This window comes from Pecten maximus, chromosome 7 (genome assembly GCF_902652985.1).
Source record: "Pecten maximus chromosome 7, xPecMax1.1, whole genome shotgun sequence".
NCBI classification, from domain to species: Eukaryota; Metazoa; Mollusca; class Bivalvia; order Pectinida; family Pectinidae; genus Pecten; species Pecten maximus.
The window spans coordinates 16,845,488-16,868,795 of record NC_047021.1 but is presented as its reverse complement, the minus strand read 5'-3'; the positions used below and the strand labels follow the sequence as shown (position 1 = coordinate 16,868,795).

General features: G+C 35.0%; 1 protein-coding gene across 1 annotated transcript in view; it reads left to right on the top strand.

Moving 5' to 3' along the window:
• LOC117331093 (sodium- and chloride-dependent GABA transporter 1-like) overlaps positions 1 to 19,340 on the top strand; it is a 34,499-nt gene extending 15,159 nt beyond the window's left edge. The window contains exons 3-13 of the mRNA XM_033889689.1: positions 406 to 721; positions 1,151 to 1,283; positions 1,572 to 1,706; positions 3,125 to 3,228; positions 4,341 to 4,465; positions 13,798 to 13,910; positions 14,234 to 14,365; positions 15,242 to 15,344; positions 16,285 to 16,385; positions 16,718 to 16,888; positions 17,211 to 19,340. Coding sequence (XP_033745580.1) covers positions 406 to 721; positions 1,151 to 1,283; positions 1,572 to 1,706; positions 3,125 to 3,228; positions 4,341 to 4,465; positions 13,798 to 13,910; positions 14,234 to 14,365; positions 15,242 to 15,344; positions 16,285 to 16,385; positions 16,718 to 16,888; positions 17,211 to 17,318 — 1,541 coding nt within the window. The 3' untranslated portion in view covers positions 17,319 to 19,340. The remainder of the gene's footprint in view (positions 1 to 405; positions 722 to 1,150; positions 1,284 to 1,571; positions 1,707 to 3,124; positions 3,229 to 4,340; positions 4,466 to 13,797; positions 13,911 to 14,233; positions 14,366 to 15,241; positions 15,345 to 16,284; positions 16,386 to 16,717; positions 16,889 to 17,210) is intronic.
• Positions 19,341 to 23,308: the final 3,968 nt, after the last annotated feature.

The window sequence follows — 23,308 nt, the reverse complement described above, 5'->3', positions numbered from 1 at the left end:
AAATGTTAAGAGATATGTTTAATTCATTTGCACATCAACTGTTATTTATATTCAAGTTCATAAGGGGCGAATACCATTGTCGGTAGGCATGTCTTAAAAACACCCGTGATATGAATTGTAATTTCCAAAAGAATTAATAGTTTTGGCTCATTATGTAAAGTCCTGAAGAAAATTTTGCTACCTTTTGCTAGAGATATAATCAGTCTCGTAATTACCAAGCTACGAAAATGGTAGTGTTGATACAATACCTCACTAATACGGGTAAAATAAATGGTAATAGTTTGGGGTAGTAAAAGTCACGTTGAGAAATGGAAACAAGTTAAACATTGTTAATCGTCATCTTTCTACTACCCAATATGTAAATACGAAATACCCGAATTTATAAATGTCATATCTCCTCTCCAGGTGTCGGCTATGCCGCCGCGGTTATGGCCGCTTGGCTGAATATCTACTATGTTGTGATTCTGGCCTGGACACTGTACTATCTGTTTAACTCCTTTACGAACATCCTTCCCTGGTCCACTTGTGACAACTGGTGGAACAGTGACTTATGCAAATCCGAATACGATCGCCAGTGGTCTTCTTACAATTGTACGAATGGGACTTTCTGGACGGAAGCCAACACGACGGTTGGCGGGAATGTTACTGCCATGGAGATGTCGTATCCGGGGTTCAACTGTAGCGCCATGCCATTTACATCTCCAGTTCGGGAGTATTGGGAGTGAGTCCAATTTAGTAACTTTTATAACTTGTAGTATAATGGAGCTTCAGGACAAAAAAACAGACGTTGTGACTTAAAAATAAGTTATATTTTGTTTGATAAGCACATGTTTCGCTGTAACATTATCCTGGTTGAAGATAAAGCCGACCCGTATGAGTTCTATAGAATATAATAGCAGTGTTTCATCAAATCTGTTTGATATACACATACAACCATACGGGCAACCATGTAGATACTACTCTATAACACATGTTACGTATATACATTTAAATATACTCAACCTGAAAGAACATATATAAAATTCTAGAAACGACACAATACCGTCATATGTCAGCTTTGTTTTTGTGTTAAGTTCCAGAAAGAAGTATACCTTAGGATATAATAGAAAATGTAATGCAATATTTTGAAGACTACAATTGAATCTTTTAGACGACATGTTTTGGAAGTGAGCCCTGGAATTGACGAACCAGGACGAGTCCGTTGGCAGCTGGCACTGTGTCTACTCCTTGCCTGGGTGCTGTGTTATTTCTGTATCTGGAAGGGTATAACCTGGACAGGAAAGGTAGGCATTGCAGTATCTGGAAGGGTATTAGATGGACAGAAAAGGTAGGTACTGCAGTATCTGGAGAGGTATTAACTGAACGGGAAAGGCTGTTACTGGCTCGTCCGTGACTATACAGACACGCGTTTGGAAGTCAAACAGTAAAGTGTATGTTTACTTTCAATATCCTATTAATTAACGTTAACCAATTATTCAAATTTTGCAATAAGGAATGTTGGGAATATATTAACGGACTTGTTTGTTTAGCTATACAACAGGACCAATGCCATATCATTCTATCCATTGCAGGTTGTTTACTTCACCGCAATCTTTCCTTACATCCTGTTGACCATACTCCTCATCAGAGGCGTCACACTTCCGGGGGCATGGGACGGCATCCGGTATTACATATACCCGGATGTATCGAAACTGGCGGAATCAGGGGTAAACAGTTCATTATTCAATCACGCAGTGGTTGAAGACATTTTGGTTGTTTATTCGGAAGATAATATGATTATTTATGTATATAACATAATTTATATAGTGGAATAACGCTGTCAGGGAATTATAATTGTAGACGTTAGTGGACGGTCAGCCTAGTCGATCTAAGATCAATTAGTTGATTAACATTTAATTGATTATGTATGCATTGTTGTATTGGCATTTTGTAAGGGATGAATTAAAGTCATCATATTGGGTCAATACGTTGTTTACTTCAGTAATGAGCATAAGAGATAACTTTGCATTTATAAGTCGATAGCTTAGTTATATGCGAAATTGGTGGATAATATATACATGTATTAAATGATGCACGTTATTTTGGTAGATTAACTGAGGTATCAGTGGATTAACGTTGCTACTAGTTAATTATCTTAGTCATTAGGTAAATTAACTTAAATATCATCGGATAATGTAGTTATTAGTGGATGTTATATGTACATATATTTGTTGGTTCATGTTACTATTAGTGTATTAACTTAGTAATCAGTGACGTTACGTAGTTATTATTGAATAACTTATATGTAAGTGAATAAGCATTTATCTACTAGTGGATTTCATTAATTATTCATAGATTAGCTTGATTAGTGGATTAACATAGTCTTCAGTTAATCAATAAAGTGATCAACACGTTTGAACTCTTTCCGTACCGTTGTCGTAAACAGACGATAACAAAACGTGACGTCTCCTCCCCGTTGTCGTATACAGATGACAAAAAATGTTATGTCCCATCGCCGTTGTCGTATACAGACGACAAAATAATGTTATGTCCCATCACAATTAACTGTAGTGCTAATTAACTTCTAATCATCATATTCTAGTAAACAACGTTAAATATATTAAGGTGATTCTCACACAAATGTGACTTAGTTAGTTGATAGATAAGGTTTTGATCAACTACGCAGTATATATCTCCGGCGATATGTGTCGCTCTTTCGTCACTAACGTAAACAATATGGCGGCGAGTATCAGATGAAAAAAGGGTCTGGAACATAAAGTAAAGACTTTAGTCATATCTTATTTTGTATGGAAATGCCTGAGCTAAGATACAAACGATAAAAGCATTGGACTACAGTTACATGCATTATTTCAGCAGAATTTACACGTCTTTGAAAATCATAGAAAGATTCCGCCATTTTACTTGCAAGTGCGGTGATGAGCCGGACAGGAACTACAATACGAAAAGAGTTAAATTGAATATTTCTATTTCTTTTGACTCTACACTACGAATGACTTTAACAGTTTCTTAATACCAATCAAAAGAAACGGTTTATGACTATAACGTTTCAGACTTAAGGGATTTCGGCTATTCATGTAAAGTATTTTCCCGTAAGAAGCCTGTATTTGTAATGTCGATACTTTAGGTATGGTTGGACGCCGTGACACAGATTTTCTTCTCCTATGGCCTGGGTTTGGGCTCCCTCATCGCATTGGGCAGTTATAACAAGTATAACAACAACGTCTACAAGTAAGTCAGTGCTCAATGATACAATGTCTCTTATTTACAATGAATTCCTAATACAGATTTCATTCACTACCTCTGTGTAATGTATTTGTTCATTTAACGTCCAGTACACGCATAAACATGTGAGCTTCTTCTACAATTTTCCAAATGGAACGTTGATGATATGATTTAAATGTTTTTTTTGTTATTGCTTTCAAAATATGAAAGAACAAACATTACAGGTGTCTACTTTTCATTTTTTCGACACTGTATTTCTCGGTAAAATCTATCTGAACTTTTGTAACTAAAGATAGCAACTGAGGCGACATCATTGTCCTAAAGTGTTTCTGATATTATTCAATTGTACACATGTACAAAACGTATGTTGATAAATCAATTGAATGAAAAGGGAATTAGATACTAGTTGGTTGAATGTCAATATGACATATGTAAATATGACACTAGCCATTCCCTTTAACGTTGATACAGAACCATTGATTCACTGACAATACCGACAAAACAACCAGTGAATCAACATTCTCCAAAAGCTCTATACGAGAAATCCTACTCCTACAAGTTGTATCATCAAATCCCCTACAGATACGTCGTATTTATTTAGGTGTTGTCTTTTCTGGAATACATATTTATTAATTGATTACAGATTTAAGCCTGTATCCACCAATTCATACTCCGGTTGTGGTTGGTAGCTGTGTAACATATATTACCTTATTATAATGGATGTCGGTAATCATAAACTTGATTATATATCCATTGATGACTGTTTAGTTTCTGATTCAAAAATATAAAATGTTGAGGGTTTTTACTGAATAGGTTCCAATGACTTGGCATACCTCTTCCCAAATATATTCGGAACCTGAACGTCCTGCAGTATATATAACTTTTGTAGGATGCTAGTGACTTCCCCACTCTACCAGGGAGAACCATTCGGTCTCGGACTAGTTACACAGAGGGGACTGTTTCGATGTAAAAATATAATGCATGTTAGTTCATCGAGCATGAATCACACATAAATATTTAGTCTCATTATCAGCCAGAACTACTATATCTGCCTCCATTTTTTATGGTCGATCTATGAAGTAATAAATAACATAAAACTCGGTTCTTTTATCAAACAGAGACGCCGTACTCATCTCCATCCTCAACAGCTGCACCAGTATGTTTGCTGGCTTCGTCATATTTTCTGTCATCGGCTTCATGGCGAAACAACAACAGATGGCGGTTGCTGATGTTGCAGTTTCCGGTAATATCCCTTTAGTATAAAGGTTGATTCGCATGGAACATATCATATTGAAAATTTGATTTAGTTTGGTATTCTCCCCACTAGAACTTTAGATATCAATGCTATACAGAGGATACTTAAAGGGACATCACGGTAAAAACATTGTTATTTTCATTAAATGTACGTGTTTTGTACCTCTGTGCTATCCCAATATTCACAGTCGATCCCCATGTCATATTTATTTATTTATTCAACGGGTTTTACATCCGCTATTACGGCCTGGCGGCCTTTCAGCTGACGACCAATCCACATGTCCAGATTGACCACTCAATTTAGTTGGGAAACCCCCTCTAAATTTAGCGCGGAAATTATTTTTGAATCATCACGTGACTGTTTTGAAATCGAGGTATTTTCATTTGTAAACACAAACACACAATAGCTTAGAAGTCGAAATATTCCATCTGGGTTAGTTCGATAACGATGTTATACATTGGTTTTAATGTTATAATAACACGTTCTGCATATATTCAGGCGCAAATATTTATGTGTATATAAGTGTAAACACTGTACATATAGTAGTGACAGTAGCAAAGTACTAGTACAGACTGCACCAAGTTTGTTATGGCCCTACTAACCAGCAATCAAGCAGAATACGAGCAGCGTCCGTATTACTGTAGTCATTGTTTTCATGTTTGAACTGTTCCAATCTATTGTACTGCTTCCCCAGTGTAATTCTAGGGTTGTCTTTGACCCATTTGGCCATTATTCTCTTTGTTGCGGAAGCTGTTACTGTTTTCAACCGCGGTCGATTCACGTGGGAAGCCATTTTTGTTTTCAGGTGTTGTAATTTGTTGTACGCATGAGTTTTATCGTGTATGCCGCAAAATTTACATATCCAGACTGTTGATCAACGAATTGTGATAACCTTTTTATAATTAATAATTGATGTTTTTATGTACAGATATCATCAAATTCGAATGGTTATTGTTCATAAGTTATATATTTTAAATATATACCCAATGATATGAAAAAATACAAAATAAAAATTGGTTTACCGTTATATCCCTTTAATAGTGCTTTCAGTAATTAAATACAAGTTCACACTTGTTATCAACAACGGTTGTACGACACACTGTTAACCATCAATGGTTGTTATTACACACTGTAAACCATCAATGGTTGTTATTACACACTGTAAACCGTCAATGGTTGTTACTACACACTGATAACAACAACGGTTGTACGACACACTGTAAACCATCAATGGTTGTTATTACACACTGTTTACCATCAATGGTTGTTATTACACACTGTTAACCATCAATGGTTGTTATTACACACTGTAAACCATCAATGGTTGGTATTACACACTGTAAACCATCAATGGTTGTTATTACACACTGTTAACCATCAATGGTTGTTATTACACACGGTTAACCATCAATGGTTGTTATTACACACTGTAAACCGTCAATGGTTGTTATTACACACTGTTAACCATCAATGGTTGTTATTACACACTGTTAACCATCAATGGTTGTTATTACACACTGTTAACCATCAATGGTTGTTACTACACACTGTAAACCATCAATGGTTGTTATTACACACTGTTAACCATCAATGGTTGTTATTACACACTGTTAACCATCAATGGTTGTTATTACACACTGTTACCATCAATGGTTGTTATTACACACTGTTAACCATCAATGGTTGTTACTTACACACTGTTAACCATCAATGGTTGTTATTACACACTGTTAACCATCAATGGTTGTTATTACACACTGTTAACCATCAATGGTTGTTATTACACACTGTTAACCATCAATGGTTGTTATTACACACTGTTAACCATCAATGGTTGTTACTACACACTGTTAACCATCAATGGTTGTTATTACACACTGTTTACCATCAATGGTTGTTATTACACACTGTTAACCATCAATGGTTGTTATTACACACTGTTAACCATCAATGGTTGTTATTACACACTGTTAACCATCAATGGTTGTTATTACACACTGTTAACCATCAATGGTTGTTATTACACACTGTTAACCATCAATGGTTGTTATTACACACTGTTAACCATCAATGGTTGTTATTACACACTGTTAACCATCAATGGTTGTTATTACACACTGTTAACCATCAATGGTTGTTATTACACACTGTTAACCATCAATGGTTGTTATTACACACTGTTAACCATCAATGGTTGTTATTACACACTGTTAACCATCAATGGTTGTTATTACACACTGTTAACCATCAATGGTTGTTATTACACACTGTTAACCATCAATGGTTGTTATTACACACTGTTAACCATCAATGGTTGTTATTACACACTGTTAACCATCAATGGTTGTTATTACACACTGTTAACCATCAATGGTTGTTATTACACACTGTTAACCATCAATGGTTGTTATTACACACTGTTAACCATCAATGGTTGTTATTACACACTGTTAACCATCAATGGTTGTTATTACACACTGTTACCATCAATGGTTGTTATTACACACTGTTAACCATCAATGGTTGTTATTACACACTGTTAACCATCAATGGTTGTTATTACACACTGTTAACCATCAATGGTTGTTATTACACACTGTTAACCATCAATGGTTGTTATTACACACTGTTAACCATCAATGGTTGTTATTACACACTGTTAACCATCAATGGTTGTTATTACACACTGTTAACCATCAATGGTTGTTATTACACACTGTTAACCATCAATGGTTGTTATTACACACTGTTAACCATCAATGGTTGTTATTACACACTGTTAACCATCAATGGTTGTTATTACACACTGTTAACCATCAATGGTTGTTATTACACACTGTTAACCATCAATGGTTGTTATTACACACTGTTAACCATCAATGGTTGTTATTACACACTGTTAACCATCAATGGTTGTTATTACACACTGTTAACCATCAATGGTTGTTACTACACACTGTTAACCATCAATGGTTGTTATTACACACTGTTAACCATCAATGGTTGTTATTACACACTGTTAACCATCAATGGTTGTTATTACACACTGTTAACCATCAATGGTTGTTATTACACACTGTTAACCATCAATGGTTGTTATTACACACTGTTAACCATCAATGGTTGTTATTACACACTGTTAACCATCAATGGTTGTTATTACACACTGTTAACCATCAATGGTTGTTATTACACACTGTTAACCATCAATGGTTGTTATTACACACTGTTAACCATCAATGGTTGTTATTACACACTGTTAACCATCAATGGTTGTTATTACACACTGTTAACCATCAATGGTTGTTATTACACACTGTTAACCATCAATGGTTGTTATTACACACTGTTAACCATCAATGGTTGTTATTACACACTGTTAACCATCAATGGTTGTTATTACACACTGTTAACCATCAATGGTTGTTATTACACACTGTTAACCATCAATGGTTGTTACTACACACTGTTAACCATCAATGGTTGTTATTACACACTGATAACAACAACGGTTGTACGACACACTGTTAACCATCAATGGTTGTTATTACACACTGTTAACCATCAATGGTTGTTACTACACACTGTTAACCATCAATGGTTGTTATTACACACTGTTAACCATCAATGGTTGTTATTACACACTGTTAACCATCAATGGTTGTTATTACACACTGTTAACCATCAATGGTTGTTACTTACACACTGTTAACCATCAATGGTTGTTACTTACACACTGTTAACCATCAATGGTTGTTATTACACACTGTTAACCATCAATGGTTGTTATTACACACTGTTAACCATCAATGGTTGTTATTACACACTGTTAACCATCAATGGTTGTTATTACACACTGTTAACCATCAATGGTTGTTATTACACACTGTTAACCATCAATGGTTGTTATTACACACTGTTAACCATCAATGGTTGTTATTACACACTGTTAACCATCAATGGTTGTTATTACACACTGTTAACCATCAATGGTTGTTATACACACTGTTAACCATCAATGGTTGTTATTACACACTGTTAACCATCAATGGTTGTTATTACACACTGTTAACCATCAATGGTTGTTATTACACACTGTTAACCATCAATGGTTGTTATTACACACTGTTAACCATCAATGGTTGTACGTCACACTGTTAACCATCAATGGTTGTTACTACACACTGTTAACCATCAATGGTTGTTATTACACACTGTTAACCATCAATGGTTGTTATTACACACTGTTAACCATCAATGGTTGTTATTACACACTGTTAACCATCAATGGTTGTTATTACACACTGTTAACCATCAATGGTTGTTATTACACACTGTTAACCATCAATGGTTGTTATTACACACTGTTAACCATCAATGGTTGTTATTACACACTGTTAACCATCAATGGTTGTTATTACACACTGTTAACCATCAATGGTTGTTATTACACACTGTTAACCATCAATGGTTGTTATTACACACTGTTTACCATCAATGGTTGTTATTACACCTGTTAACCATCAATGGTTGTTATTACACACTGTTAACCATCAATGGTTGTTACTACACACTGTTAACCATCAATGGTTGTTATTACACACTGTTAACCATCAATGGTTGTTACTACACACTGTTAACCATCAATGGTTGTTATTACACACTGTTAACCATCAATGGTTGTTATTACACACTGTTAACCATCAATGGTTGTTATTACACACTGTTAACCATCAATGGTTGTTATTACACACTGTTAACCATCAATGGTTGTTACTACACACTGTTAACCATCAATGGTTGTTATTACACACTGTTAACCATCAATGGTTGTTATTACACACTGTTAACCATCAATGGTTGTTATTACACACTGTTAACCATCAATGGTTGTTACTACACACTGTTAACCATCAATGGTTGTTACTACACACTGTTAACCATCAATGGTTGTTATTACACACTGTAAACCATCAATGGTTGTTATTACACACTGTTAACCATCAATGGTTGTTATTACACACTGTTAACCATCAATGGTTGTTATTACACACTGTTAACCATCAATGGTTGTTATTACACACTGTTAACCATCAATGGTTGTTATTACACACTGTTAACCATCAATGGTTGTTACTTACACACTGTTAACCATCAATGGTTGTTATTACACACTGTTAACCATCAATGGTTGTTATTACACACTGTTAACCATCAATGGTTGTTATTACACACTGTTAACCATCAATGGTTGTTACTACACACTGTTAACCATCAATGGTTGTTACTACACACTGTTAACCATCAATGGTTGTTATTACACACTGTTAACCATCAATGGTTGTTATTACACACTGTTAACCATCAATGGTTGTTACTACACACTGTTAACCATCAATGGTTGTTATTACACACTGTTAACCATCAATGGTTGTTACTACACACTGTTAACCATCAATGGTTGTTACTACACACTGTTAACCATCAATGGTTGTTATTACACACTGTTAACCATCAATGGTTGTTATTACACACTGTTAACCATCAATGGTTGTTATTACACACTGTTAACCATCAATGGTTGTTATTACACACTGTTAACCATCAATGGTTGTTATTACACACTGTTAACCATCAATGGTTGTTATTACACACTGTTAACCATCAATGGTTGTTATTACACACTGTTAACCATCAATGGTTGTTATTACACACTGTTAACCATCAATGGTTGTTATTACACACTGTTAACCATCAATGGTTGTTATTACACACTGTTAACCATCAATGGTTGTTATTACACACTGTTAACCATCAATGGTTGTTATTACACACTGTTAACCATCAATGGTTGTTATTACACACTGTTAACCATCAATGGTTGTTATTACACACTGTTAACCATCAATGGTTGTTATTACACACTGTTAACCATCAATGGTTGTTACTACACACTGTTAACCATCAATGGTTGTTATTACACACTGTTAACCATCAATGGTTGTTATTACACACTGTTAACCATCAATGGTTGTTATTACACACTGTTAACCATCAATGGTTGTTACTACACACTGTAAACCATCAATGGTTGTTATTACACACTGTTAACCATCAATGGTTGTTATTACACACTGTTAACCATCAATGGTTGTTACTACACACTGTTAACAATCAATGGTTGTTATTACACACTGTTAACCATCAATGGTTGTTATTACACACTGTTAACCATCAATGGTTGTTATTACACACTGTTAACCATCAATGGTTGTTATTACACACTGTTAACCATCAATGGTTGTTATTACACACTGTTAACCATCAATGGTTGTTACTACACACTGTTAACCATCAATGGTTGTTATTACACACTGTTAACCATCAATGGTTGTTACTACACACTGTTAACCATCAATGGTTGTTATTACACACTGTTAACCATCAATGGTTGTTATTACACACTGTTAACCATCAATGGTTGTTATTACACACTGTTAACCATCAATGGTTGTTACTACACACTGTTAACCATCAATGGTTGTTATTACACACTGTTAACCATCAATGGTTGTTACTTACACACTGTTAACCATCAATGGTTGTTATTACACACTGTTAACCATCAATGGTTGTTATTACACACTGTTAACCATCAATGGTTGTTATTACACACTGTTAACCATCAATGGTTGTTACTACACACTGTTAACCATCAATGGTTGTTACTACACACTGTTAACCATCAATGGTTGTTATTACACACTGTAAACCATCAATGGTTGTTATTACACACTGTTAACCATCAATGGTTGTTATTACACACTGTTAACCATCAATGGTTGTTATTACACACTGTTAACCATCAATGGTTGTTATTACACACTGTTAACCATCAATGGTTGTTATTACACACTGTTAACCATCAATGGTTGTTATTACACACTGTTAACCATCAATGGTTGTTATTACACACTGTTAACCATCAATGGTTGTTATTACACACTGTTAACCATCAATGGTTGTTATTACACACTGTTAACCATCAATGGTTGTTATTACACACTGTAAACCATCAATGGTTGTTATTACACACTGTTAACCATCAATGGTTGTTATTACACACTGTTAACCATCAATGGTTGTTATTACACACTGTTAACCATCAATGGTTGTTATTACACACTGTTAACCATCAATGGTTGTTACTACACACTGTTAACCATCAATGGTTGTTATTACACACTGTTAACCATCAATGGTTGTTATTACACACTGTTAACCATCAATGGTTGTTATTACACACTGTTACCATCAATGGTTGTTATTACACACTGTTAACCATCAATGGTTGTTATTACACACTGTTAACCATCAATGGTTGTTATTACACACTGTTAACCATCAATGGTTGTTACTACACACTGTTAACCATCAATGGTTGTTATTACACACTGTTAACCATCAATGGTTGTTATTACACACTGTTAACCATCAATGGTTGTTATTACACACTGTTAACCATCAATGGTTGTTATTACACACTGTTAACCATCAATGGTTGTTATTACACACTGTTAACCATCAATGGTTGTTATTACACACTGTTAACCATCAATGGTTGTTATTACACACTGTTAACCATCAATGGTTGTTATTACACACTGTTAACCATCAATGGTTGTTATTACACACTGTTAACCATCAATGGTTGTTATTACACACTGTTAACCATCAATGGTTGTTATTACACACTGTTAACCATCAATGGTTGTTATTACACACTGTTAACCATCAATGGTTGTTATTACACACTGTTAACCATCAATGGTTGTTATTACACACTGTTAACCATCAATGGTTGTTATTACACACTGTTAACCATCAATGGTTGTTACTACACACTGTAAACCATCAATGGTTGTTATTACACACTGTAAACCATCAATGGTTGTTATTACACACTGTAAACCATCAATGGTTGTTATTACACACTGTAACATCAATGGTTGTTATTACACACTGTAAACCATCAATGGTTGTTATTACACACTGTACACCATCAATGGTTGTTATTACACACTGTAAACCATCAATGGTTGTTATTACACACTGTTAACCATCAATGGTTGTTATTACACACTGTAACCATCAATGGTTGTTATTACACACTGTAAACCATCAACGGTTGTTACTACACACTGTTTACCATCAATGGTTGTTATTATACACTGTTAACCATCAATGGTTGTTATTACACACTGTTAACCATCAATGGTTGTTATTACACACTGTTAACCATCAATGGTTGTTATTACACACAGTTAACCATCAATGGTTGTTATTACACACTGTTAATCATCAATGGTTGTTATTACACACTGTTAACCATCAATGGTTGTTATTACACACTGTTAACCATCAATGGTTGTTATTACACACTTGTTAACATCAATGGTTGTTATTACACACTGTTAACCATCAATGGTTGTTATTACACACTGTTAACCATCAATGGTTGTTACTACACACTGTTAACCACCAATGGTTGTTATAACACACTGTTTACCATCAATGGTTGTTATTACACACTGTTAACCATCAATGGTTGTTATTACACACTGTTTACCATCAATGGTTGTTATTACACACTGTTAACCATCAATGGTTGTTATTACACTCTGTTTACCATCAATGGTTGTTACTACACACTGTTAACCATCAATGGTTGTTATTACACACTGTTAACCATCAATGGTTGTTATTATACACTGTTAACCATCAATGGTTGTTATTACACACTGTTAACCATCAATGGTTGTTATTACACACTGTTAACCATCAATGGTTGTTATTACACACAGTTAACCATCAATGGTTGTTATTACACACTGTTAATCATCAATGGTTGTTATTACACACTGTTAACCATCAATGGTTGTTATTACACACTGTTAACCATCAATGGTTGTTATTACACACTTGTTAACCATCAATGGTTGTTATTACACACTGTTAACCATCAATGGTTGTTATTACACACTGTTAACCATCAATGGTTGTTATTACACACTGTAAACCATCAATGGTTGTTATTACACACTTGTTATCATCAATGGTTGTTACTACACACTGTAACCATCAATGGTTGTTATTACACACTTGTTATCATCAATGGTTGTTATTACACACTGTAAACCATCAATGGTTGTTATTACACACTTGTTATCATCAACGCCCGTTGTTACTACACTTGTCAACATTGAAACCTTTTTAAATATTAGTAGCTTGACTGTATTTGACATTCTTTTATATCCTAGGCCCCGGGCTGGCATTCCTTGTCTATCCTAACGCTGTTATCAAGCTTCCTATCTCGCCTCTCTGGGCCGTACTTTTCTTCCTGATGGTTCTCATGCTGGGACTGGACAGCCAGGTAACATACCGCTCACTTACATCTGAAGCAATTAAAAAAATTATATTGAAAATATCGAAATTAGTTAAATCATACTTTTTTCATCGATAACACGACAACAGTTCTTTAACACCCCAAGAAAGTTAAATATGAATTTAAACATGACAGATGTAAATGTACCTAAATATGGTGTTAAACATACATCTGGCGTTCAACATGACACATGTAAATGTAGTTAAACATGTAGTTACATATGGCGTTAAACACGACACATGTCAATATAGTTAAATATAGTACTTAAACACGACACATATTAATGAAGTTCAGTCTTCCTTTTTTCCTAGTTCTGTACCATGGAAGGATTCTTCACTGCGCTGATTGACGAGTGGCCTCGTTATCTACGGAAGAACAGAGAGCTGTTCATTGCTGTCGTGTGTTTCTTGTCCTATCTTGTAGGCTTATCAATGGTGACAGAGGTATGGGATGAGTTTTGGATTCTTTAAATTTTAATTACAAAATGCCTATCAAGAATTAGTTCTTTAATTTTTATGAAAGTATTTCATTTTGTCATGATATTCATTTCTAACAAACAACAATCATCTCTTTATCAATTGAATTTTTTTTTAATTCTTATTTTTTTTTATCTTATTTTGAGACCAAATTCAATTTGTGTTGTCAAATAACTTGATCTAACAAACTATATACATGTATTATCTTATCAGGGTCAGCACAGGATGTACACAGTCGTGTTAATATGTAAACTCAACGAATACTATTAATCATTTTATTTCACAAATTTTGTATTGAATAAATTCAATGGGTATTGGGCAACAGGCATATGCCTATTTAAGCCCTCTCCCCTTGGTGATATAATGGACTGCATACATAAATAGTATAATAGCATCAATAATATTGTAATAATGATAATGGTAATCAATGATGCTAAGCAAAATAGTACGGACTCACATAAACTTAAAAGTAAATAATGTTTGGTTACCTCCTTACATTTCTAAAATAGGGAAATAAGCGTTTTAGATACACTGATTATCTATAATATACTATATATCATAATTATGGCCTGGAACTCATTAAACATCCCCGGTAGCAACATCGATAAAGTAATATCTTTGCAATGCGATCAATTGTTTTTTCTGTTTCCTTTTTTCTTTTTTCAACATTAAACTGTCGAACAACTGCATAAAGTCTATCACAATAGTTCTTTTATTTTAAAGATACTTTCGAAAACGACACAACTAATGCACAATGATTGTTTCAATAATCATACTGTGTAATACTCTACATGACATGATAGTATGGTTTGTATTTTGTAAAGACTTTTGTGTTTACTACAGGGTGGAATATTTGTCTTTGAGCTATTCAACCATTACTCCGCTAGCGGTCTCTGCCTTCTATGTCTGGTATTCTTTGAGTGTATTGCTGTTTCCTGGGGCTATGGTAAGACACATGACAACAGTAGGGTAATAAACACGTGTAAATTGTATCTCACAATTTATAATACACGTGTACACCGAAACTCACAATATATGATACACGTGTAAATCGTAACTCACAATCTATAAAACACGTGTAAACCGAAACTCACAATCTATAATACACGTGTAAATTGTAACTCACTATTTATTATACACGTGTAAATCGTAACTCACTATCACAAATGTAACAGATAATCAACAAAACATCATATTATTCTTGAATGACGAGTCATTGAAGACGTATTGTAGAGTGATCTCCCTTTATCAATACACCTCTACCTCATTTCCAGAGAGGTATGACAACTACAACGTACTTGATTCGGTGTTAATATATCATTACAGTTAAACACGATATTATGCTTTAAAATGAGCATCATAAAATTCTAGTTTTAGCAGAAAGGGATAAGTATCATTGTTAAAATCTGAAACGTATGGATACTAATAATTTATTTGCCATTTAAAAGTGAAGATGCAACAGTACCGTCAAAGAGTAGGTATACTCGGGTAGGTATAACAGGAACAGACTGTTAGTTACATCTCAATCCAAACATTACATACTCCCGCGATTACCACCCTCTAAAAGTTTGAGATTATTTCATCTTTTAAATTCACAGAGACTAAATAATCAGTTGCGTCAGGAAGACATTCTGTACTTCATTTGGTATGTAATTTTCGATCTATTAAGCGACATGTTTTGGACATCTGTTATTAACTTTGACCATCTGTTTGTGTTAATTACATATATTTCTGTACGATACGTGTCGTTTGATGCATTTTTGTGACAAGCAGTCTATACGGGAGTTTAACATCTTCGATAGTAAAGTAAGGGGGGATATTATAACATTTGTTTACAATACACATTATTAAGATTAGGAATGAAATAATGCCTATTGTTGTTTTAGGAGTAAATCGGTACTATGAAAACCTCCGAAGTATGTTTGGGTTCTATCCAAGTAGGTTCTTCAAGTTCTGTTGGACGTTCATGACACCAGCAATTTGTCTTGTGAGTATAAAACCATTAAAAAGCCATAAAAAAAAAAAAAAAACTCATCAAAAACAACTGATCAATAACAAAAATAGCTATGTCTTTCACATTTCTGAAGGAAAACCTTGTAGAACATATAAATCATTTATTGTTCTGCCGTTTTACTAATCCCCCTCCTCACAAAAAAAAAAAAAAAAAAAAAAAACTTCTTTGTACAATACATATTCGAAAACTGTTTTTCTAAAGATTTCATATTTTTATTATTTTCTGTAATTGTTTTATGGCACATGATTTGCTTGAAAGTAAAATAGAAATTAGACCTGAAAAGGAGTTTTATGTATTTTGCGCAGGGTGTTTTGCTGTTTCGACTGATTAAGTTGAAAGCAGTGAAGTATATGGACTATGAATACCCTACCTGGGCGCATGCTGTAGGCGCCTTAATGGCGCTGTCGTCCGTAATGATCATCCCCTTATACATGATGTACAAGACCGCCGTAATCCCCGGAAATTCTCTCAGAGTTGTAAGTTTGTTTTTGCAAGTTAAATTTAGTAGTTATATTGGAAGAAGAAGAAACCAACTAAAGATTTATTTTAATGTTTTGTTTTCAAGCCAAATCCTATTTTTCGTAATGTAAAATCATGAACTGATTTTGCATGCCGTATTCAAGGATTTTGATATTCTTCTTTTCTGATACGGTTTTATAAAAATTGTTATTGCGTATAGGCCTAAATATTAAAAGCATCTATTCTTATATGTTTCAAACCATTACTATAAAGTATAACTATACAGTTTTAAATGTTTTATCTTTTTTAGGTATTTTTATCTTCCATATTATTTTTTAGAAAATAAAGAATCTCTTCCGACCGGATGTACAGCTGCCCACCGGACTGGGAGCGCCACCACCCTACTCGGTTGTCAACACTTATGGTGATAATGTCGCCCGGCTGTAATGCTGCTGCTGTCGTCCTAGTGTACGTCGCTTAATTATATAGATGGGATGCTGTATAATGAAGAGATAAATACGTTATAACTATAGTAGTTGTATGAGTAATCGTGTTGTTTTGATACAGAATGTTAATTGGAAGTACATTATATTGGTATATATGCTGTTTCTACCTTCATTCCTCCAATGCTATACAACAGACCTGATGAAGCCGAAAGATACCTTTATTAGTTAAAGCTGACGTAAACATGCTATAGGGATTGTACAACACATACACACGGTGTTGAACCCTTTCAGAACAAAAGTAAAGTTACATGCAGTAGGGGGTAATGACATCGCACAGCTGTTTCGTAATTGTAGGACTCGTCATAGGAGGCGACCCAAACACTCGATAAAACTGAAATATCAAATTCTTGATGGGCGGATGTGAAAGACCTTAAGTTTTTAAACGATTAATACTTGTGTATATTCTGAATCATGTCACTATTGAAATGAATCAAAAACGTAACAAGCAGATAAGGAAAGTAAGCACAAAAAGTACTATATGTCGCGAAGGGAAGGGTATTTTAACTACAGGGTCCTAGTAAGCTGTGGTGCATTAAACATATGTAGTTTATTTAGAGTTCATAGGCAGGAGTTTTAAATGATAGTAGATTCTTTAAAAACTCATGCAATAATTTTACATTTTCTTTATTTATCATACTGTATATATCAAGTCTGCCACGAAGAGTTATGAGGTTAAGACACGTATGATAATTTGTATATATGTCTAACATACACGCACAATAGGTTAGTGTCCAACTTGATCTCCATTGACAATTATATCATTGGTAGGCTATACAGTCTATACATTCTATACATTCTAAGCTCTAGTTTATATAAGAAGAATAAAACATTGGGTTGCTATGACAACAGGTAAAACAAGCACACCTACAGTTTGAACGCATATACATATATATTATAGTTATATTATAAACAGCCATTAACGTAATGAACGATGTTGCTGGGATATGTTTTATTTCCTAAATCCCTAATTAGCTATATTAGTTTAAAATTAATAATACAACAGACATAAACACGTTACCGACAACCTGGACGCTTGTTCTACCTGAACGTCTGGTCTTGTAACACTGACACTTGTTCATTAGCCTTTCTATAAATCTATCACCATACTCACATCTTATCCTTAGTATACATATGTTGGGTAAACACTAGGATATACACGGTGCTGTTCTCCTGTGGCTTACACTATTTAATCATTGGTGAATATGTGTGTCGTTTTAAGACGAGGTCGAATTCAAAGCACACGGGTGAATATTCATCTCTGAATAGGTAATTTGATACACATAGTTTACAGAATGAATAAGATGTAAGCTTTATTCGTCCATTTTTGTCGTTGCAATGAGAGTCGTAATGAGTTATCAGTTGAACAAGACGCGAAATGCGTGCTATTCCGAAAGGAATCTTTAGATTTTAGATCCAAATCGGAGGAGACATCCTTGGAATTTTGTTGTAGGAATCCAAAAATAAAATCAATTTCAAAATTCGATGAATATACAACATGAACATGCATATACATTTGTATTTTGATATACAATATTACTTAGACATACCGCTCATACGCCAGTAGTATTCATGTGGATGTTTTTACAATACAATCTATATAATGATTTGCTTCAGCAGTTGCTTCATGGAATAAATAGACTAATCACGGAAGGGAAACTGATAACTATCATCAATGGCTTTGATGACTTTAAGAAACGGAGGTAACCTATCTTGTCATACACAAATTACTTGTTATGGTATGTATGTTGTATTGAAACGGTTGTCAGTGTAGAAGTCAACGGTTGTCAGTGTAGAGCTCTAGATAAACAGTTGTCAGTGTAGTACAGTACTCCAGATAAACAGTTGTCAGTGTAGTACTCCAGATAAACAGTTGTCAGTGTAGTACTCCAGATAAACAGTTGTCAGTGTAGGAACTCCAGATAAACAGTTGTCAGTGTAGTACTCTAGATAAACGGTTGTCAGTGTAGAAACCAACGGTTGTCATTGTAGAACTCCAGATAAACAGTTGTCAGTGTAGTACTCCAGATAAACAGTTGTCAGTGTGGAACTCCAGATAAACGGTTGTCAGTGTAGAAATCAACGGTTGTCAGTGTAGAAATCAACGGTTGTTAGTGTAGAACTCCAGATAAACGGTTGTCAGTGTGGAACTCTAGAAAAACGGTTGTCAGTGTAGAAATCAACGGTTGTCAGTGTAGAAATCAACGGTTGTTAGTGTAGAACTCCAGATAAACGGTTGTCAGTGTAGAGCTGCAGATAAACAGTTGTCAGTGTAGAACTCTAGATAAACGGTTGTCAGTGTAGAAATCAACGGTTGTCGTTGTAGAACTCCAGATAAACGGTTGTCAGTGTAGTACTCCAGATAAACAGTTGTCAGTGTAGAACTCTAGATAAACGGTTGTCAGTGTAGAACTCCAGATAAACAGTTGTCGGTGTAGAATTCCAGATAAACGGTTGTCAGTGTAGAACTCCAGATAAACGGTTGTCAGTGTAGAAATCAACGGTTGTCAGTGTATACCTCCAGATAAATGGTTGTCAGTGTGGAACTCCAGATAAACGGTTGTAAGTGTAGAACTCCAGATAAACGGTTGTCAGTGTAGAACTCCAGATAAACGGTTGTCATTGTAGAACTCCAGATAAACGGTTGTCAGTGTAGTACTCTAGATAAACGGTTGTCAGTGTAGAAACCAACGGTTGTCATTGTAGAACTCCAGATAAACGGTTGTCAGTGTAGAACTCCAGATAAACGGTTGTCAGTGTAGAATTCCAGATAAACGGTTGTCAGTGTAGAAATCAACGGTTGTCAGTGTATACCTCCAGATAAATGGTTGTCAGTGTGGAATTCCAGATAAACGGTTGTCAGTGTAGAACTCCAGATAAACGGTTGTCAGTGTAGAACTCCAGATAAACGGTTGTCATTGTAGAACTCCAGATAAACGGTTGTCAGTGTAGAACTCCAGATAAACGGTTGTCAGTGTAGAAATCAACGGTTGTTAGTGTAGAGCTCCAGATAAACAGTTGTCAGTGTAGTACTCTAGATAAACAGTTGTCAGTGTAGAAATCAACGGTTGTCAGTGTATACCTCCAGATAAATGGTTGTCAGTGTAGAACTCCAGATAAACGGTTGTCACTATAGAACTCCAGATAAACAGTTGTCATTGTAGATCCACAGACAAATTATTTCTGAAACTCTCTTACTCTAGGCCTTTCATTCATGATTCAATACGGCTTCTCGTGTATACCATGAGGAGATAATCACGGCATTACATAATTACACATGCTTTGATGCACATGAGAGAACGACCAACATACATTGGACAATCTCATTTGATCACAACATCATTCCATATCATACCTAATTTAATCTTCACTTTAAAATGATATGCCAATTAAAAATCGTTTGTATATTATCGTTTAAACAGGTGTGTTTTGAATTATAGCTTTAATATGCCATTATTTAACATTGTATATTGTTAATATGTAATAAAGCCCATTGGTTGTCACAAAATCTATTGTAAATTACTGGATGTTTACCTGCATATTGGATGCATTATAATCGTAATCATTATCTAGGCACATGTATGACATTATACATGTACATACATATATATAACAATTCACTTTATGTGAGAGCATTGCTTGGTTATAGACACTATATGTAATTTTCGAAAGTGAAAGTATGTGTACTTTTCACTGATTATCAAATAAAAGTAGTTAATATCAATAGACTTGATTTGTTTTTCTCAATTTGTTAATGAAGACTACATTTAAGTTTTATTGTCATCTTTATAATTGTCTTGTACGAAATGACGTGATCGCTGTTCGTTGATTTACCCGTTGTTTCAGCTGTCACTACCTCGGTTCTCATCACAGGTAATCGTCTGTATTAACTCGAGGCGAGTATCTGTTGGTATGTATTGTGTGTATTGACAGACGAGGCGAGTACCTGTTGGTATGTATTGTGTGTATTGACAGACGAGGCGAGTACCAGTTGGTATATATTGGATGTATTGACATACGAGGCGAGTACCTGTTGGTATATATTGGGTGTATTGACAGACGAGGCGAGTACCTGTTGGTATACATGTATATTGGGTGTATTGACAGACGAGGCGAGTACCTGTTGGTATATATTGGGTGTATTGACAGACGAGGCGAGTACCTGTGGGTATATATTGGGTGCATTGACAGACGAGGCGAGTATCTGTTGGTATATATTGGCTGTATTGACAGACGAGGCGAGTACCTGTTGGCATATATTGGGTGTATTGACAGACGAGGCGAGTACCTGTTGGTATATATTGGGTGTATTGACAGACGAGGCGAGTACCCTGTTGGTATATATTGGGTGTATTGACAGACGAGGCGAGTATCTGTTGGTATATATTGGGTGTATTGACAGACGAGGCGAGTATCTGTTGGTATATATTGGCTGTATTGACAGACGAGGCGAGTACCTGTTGGCATATATTGGGTGTATTGACAGACGAGGCGAGTACCTGTTAGTATATATTGGGTGTATTGACAGACGAGGCGAGTACCCTGTTGGTATATATTGGCTGTATTGACAGACGAGGCGAGTACCTGTGGTTATATATTTGGTGTATTGACAGACGAGGCGAGTATCTGTTGGTATATATTGGGTGTATTGGTAACGAGGCGAGTATATGTTGGTATATATTGGGTGTGTTGACAGACGAGGCGAGTATATGTTGGTATATATTGTGTGTATTGGTAACGAGGCGAGTATGTGTTGGTATATATTGGGTGTATTGGTAACGAGGCGAGTATATGTTGGTATATATTGGGTGTGTTGACAGACGAGGCGAGTATCTGTTGGTATATATTGTGTGTATTGGTAACGAGGCGAGTATCTGTTGGTATATATTGGGTGTATTGGTAACGAGGCGAGTATATGTTGGTATATATTGGGTGTATCGACAGACGAGGCGAGTCACGCTGTTCTTATTATGAAAACAAGACATTAACTGGATCTGAGCTCGATTCACCTTTCGATTGCCGTCAATACAACAGAAGACCGACAGCCTATATACACCAATACATGCCATTATCACCGTCATCTTTCTTGACAACCTAAATTTCAGTAGCGACCCATACAGCATTTAACGAGATACTCCGACAACTAAGAGTATTCAATTTGATTTTTAAAAATGTTGATTATCAAAATGTGTTAATACGTTTTATAACCTTAACCAATTAATGATATTTAACCTATACAAATCGACGCAGTCTTCATACATGTACGTGTTTACATTTCATTTTAATTGTTTGTATAGGCATATTGAGTGTGTGATACAGGAACCATGCACAGCGAGCAGAGTATTATTGTATAATATAACATTAATTCATTACGATGATGTCTCAGCCAGTTCCATATGTATGTGTTGTGCTCGACGAACCAAAACTTTTATCCATACGCACAAATGAGATCGCCTACTTTGCGTTTTCCAGGAAAAGTCGACACAACAGGTTGGTAGAGGAAGAGACCGATAGAATTTCTTCGGGGTACAATTAATCATTTTTCCACTTTAATTTCAAAAGATACAATTAGAAGCGCATCAACAATCTTAGAGAAAAAAAAACAAACAAAAAACTAACGTTTCAATGCCGCAGTGATGGTTGGTCCGATACCTGACATGACCATAGTGACACATCACCTATTAGATGTTATGAATACCTGATCGCAATATATATATATATATATGTGGAAGCATATCTTCAACACAAGTCAACTTAGACGAAATTCAAAATTTTAATCTTCGGATTAGAAACATACAGTGCATACGATGACATATATTTATATATACTTACCGAAACATATTCTACCAACAAAACGGTTTTGATTTGAGATTTTTCCGATCATGAGCTAAGATTTTGTCAACATGTCTATGTTGATTTGTTATACAAGGGATT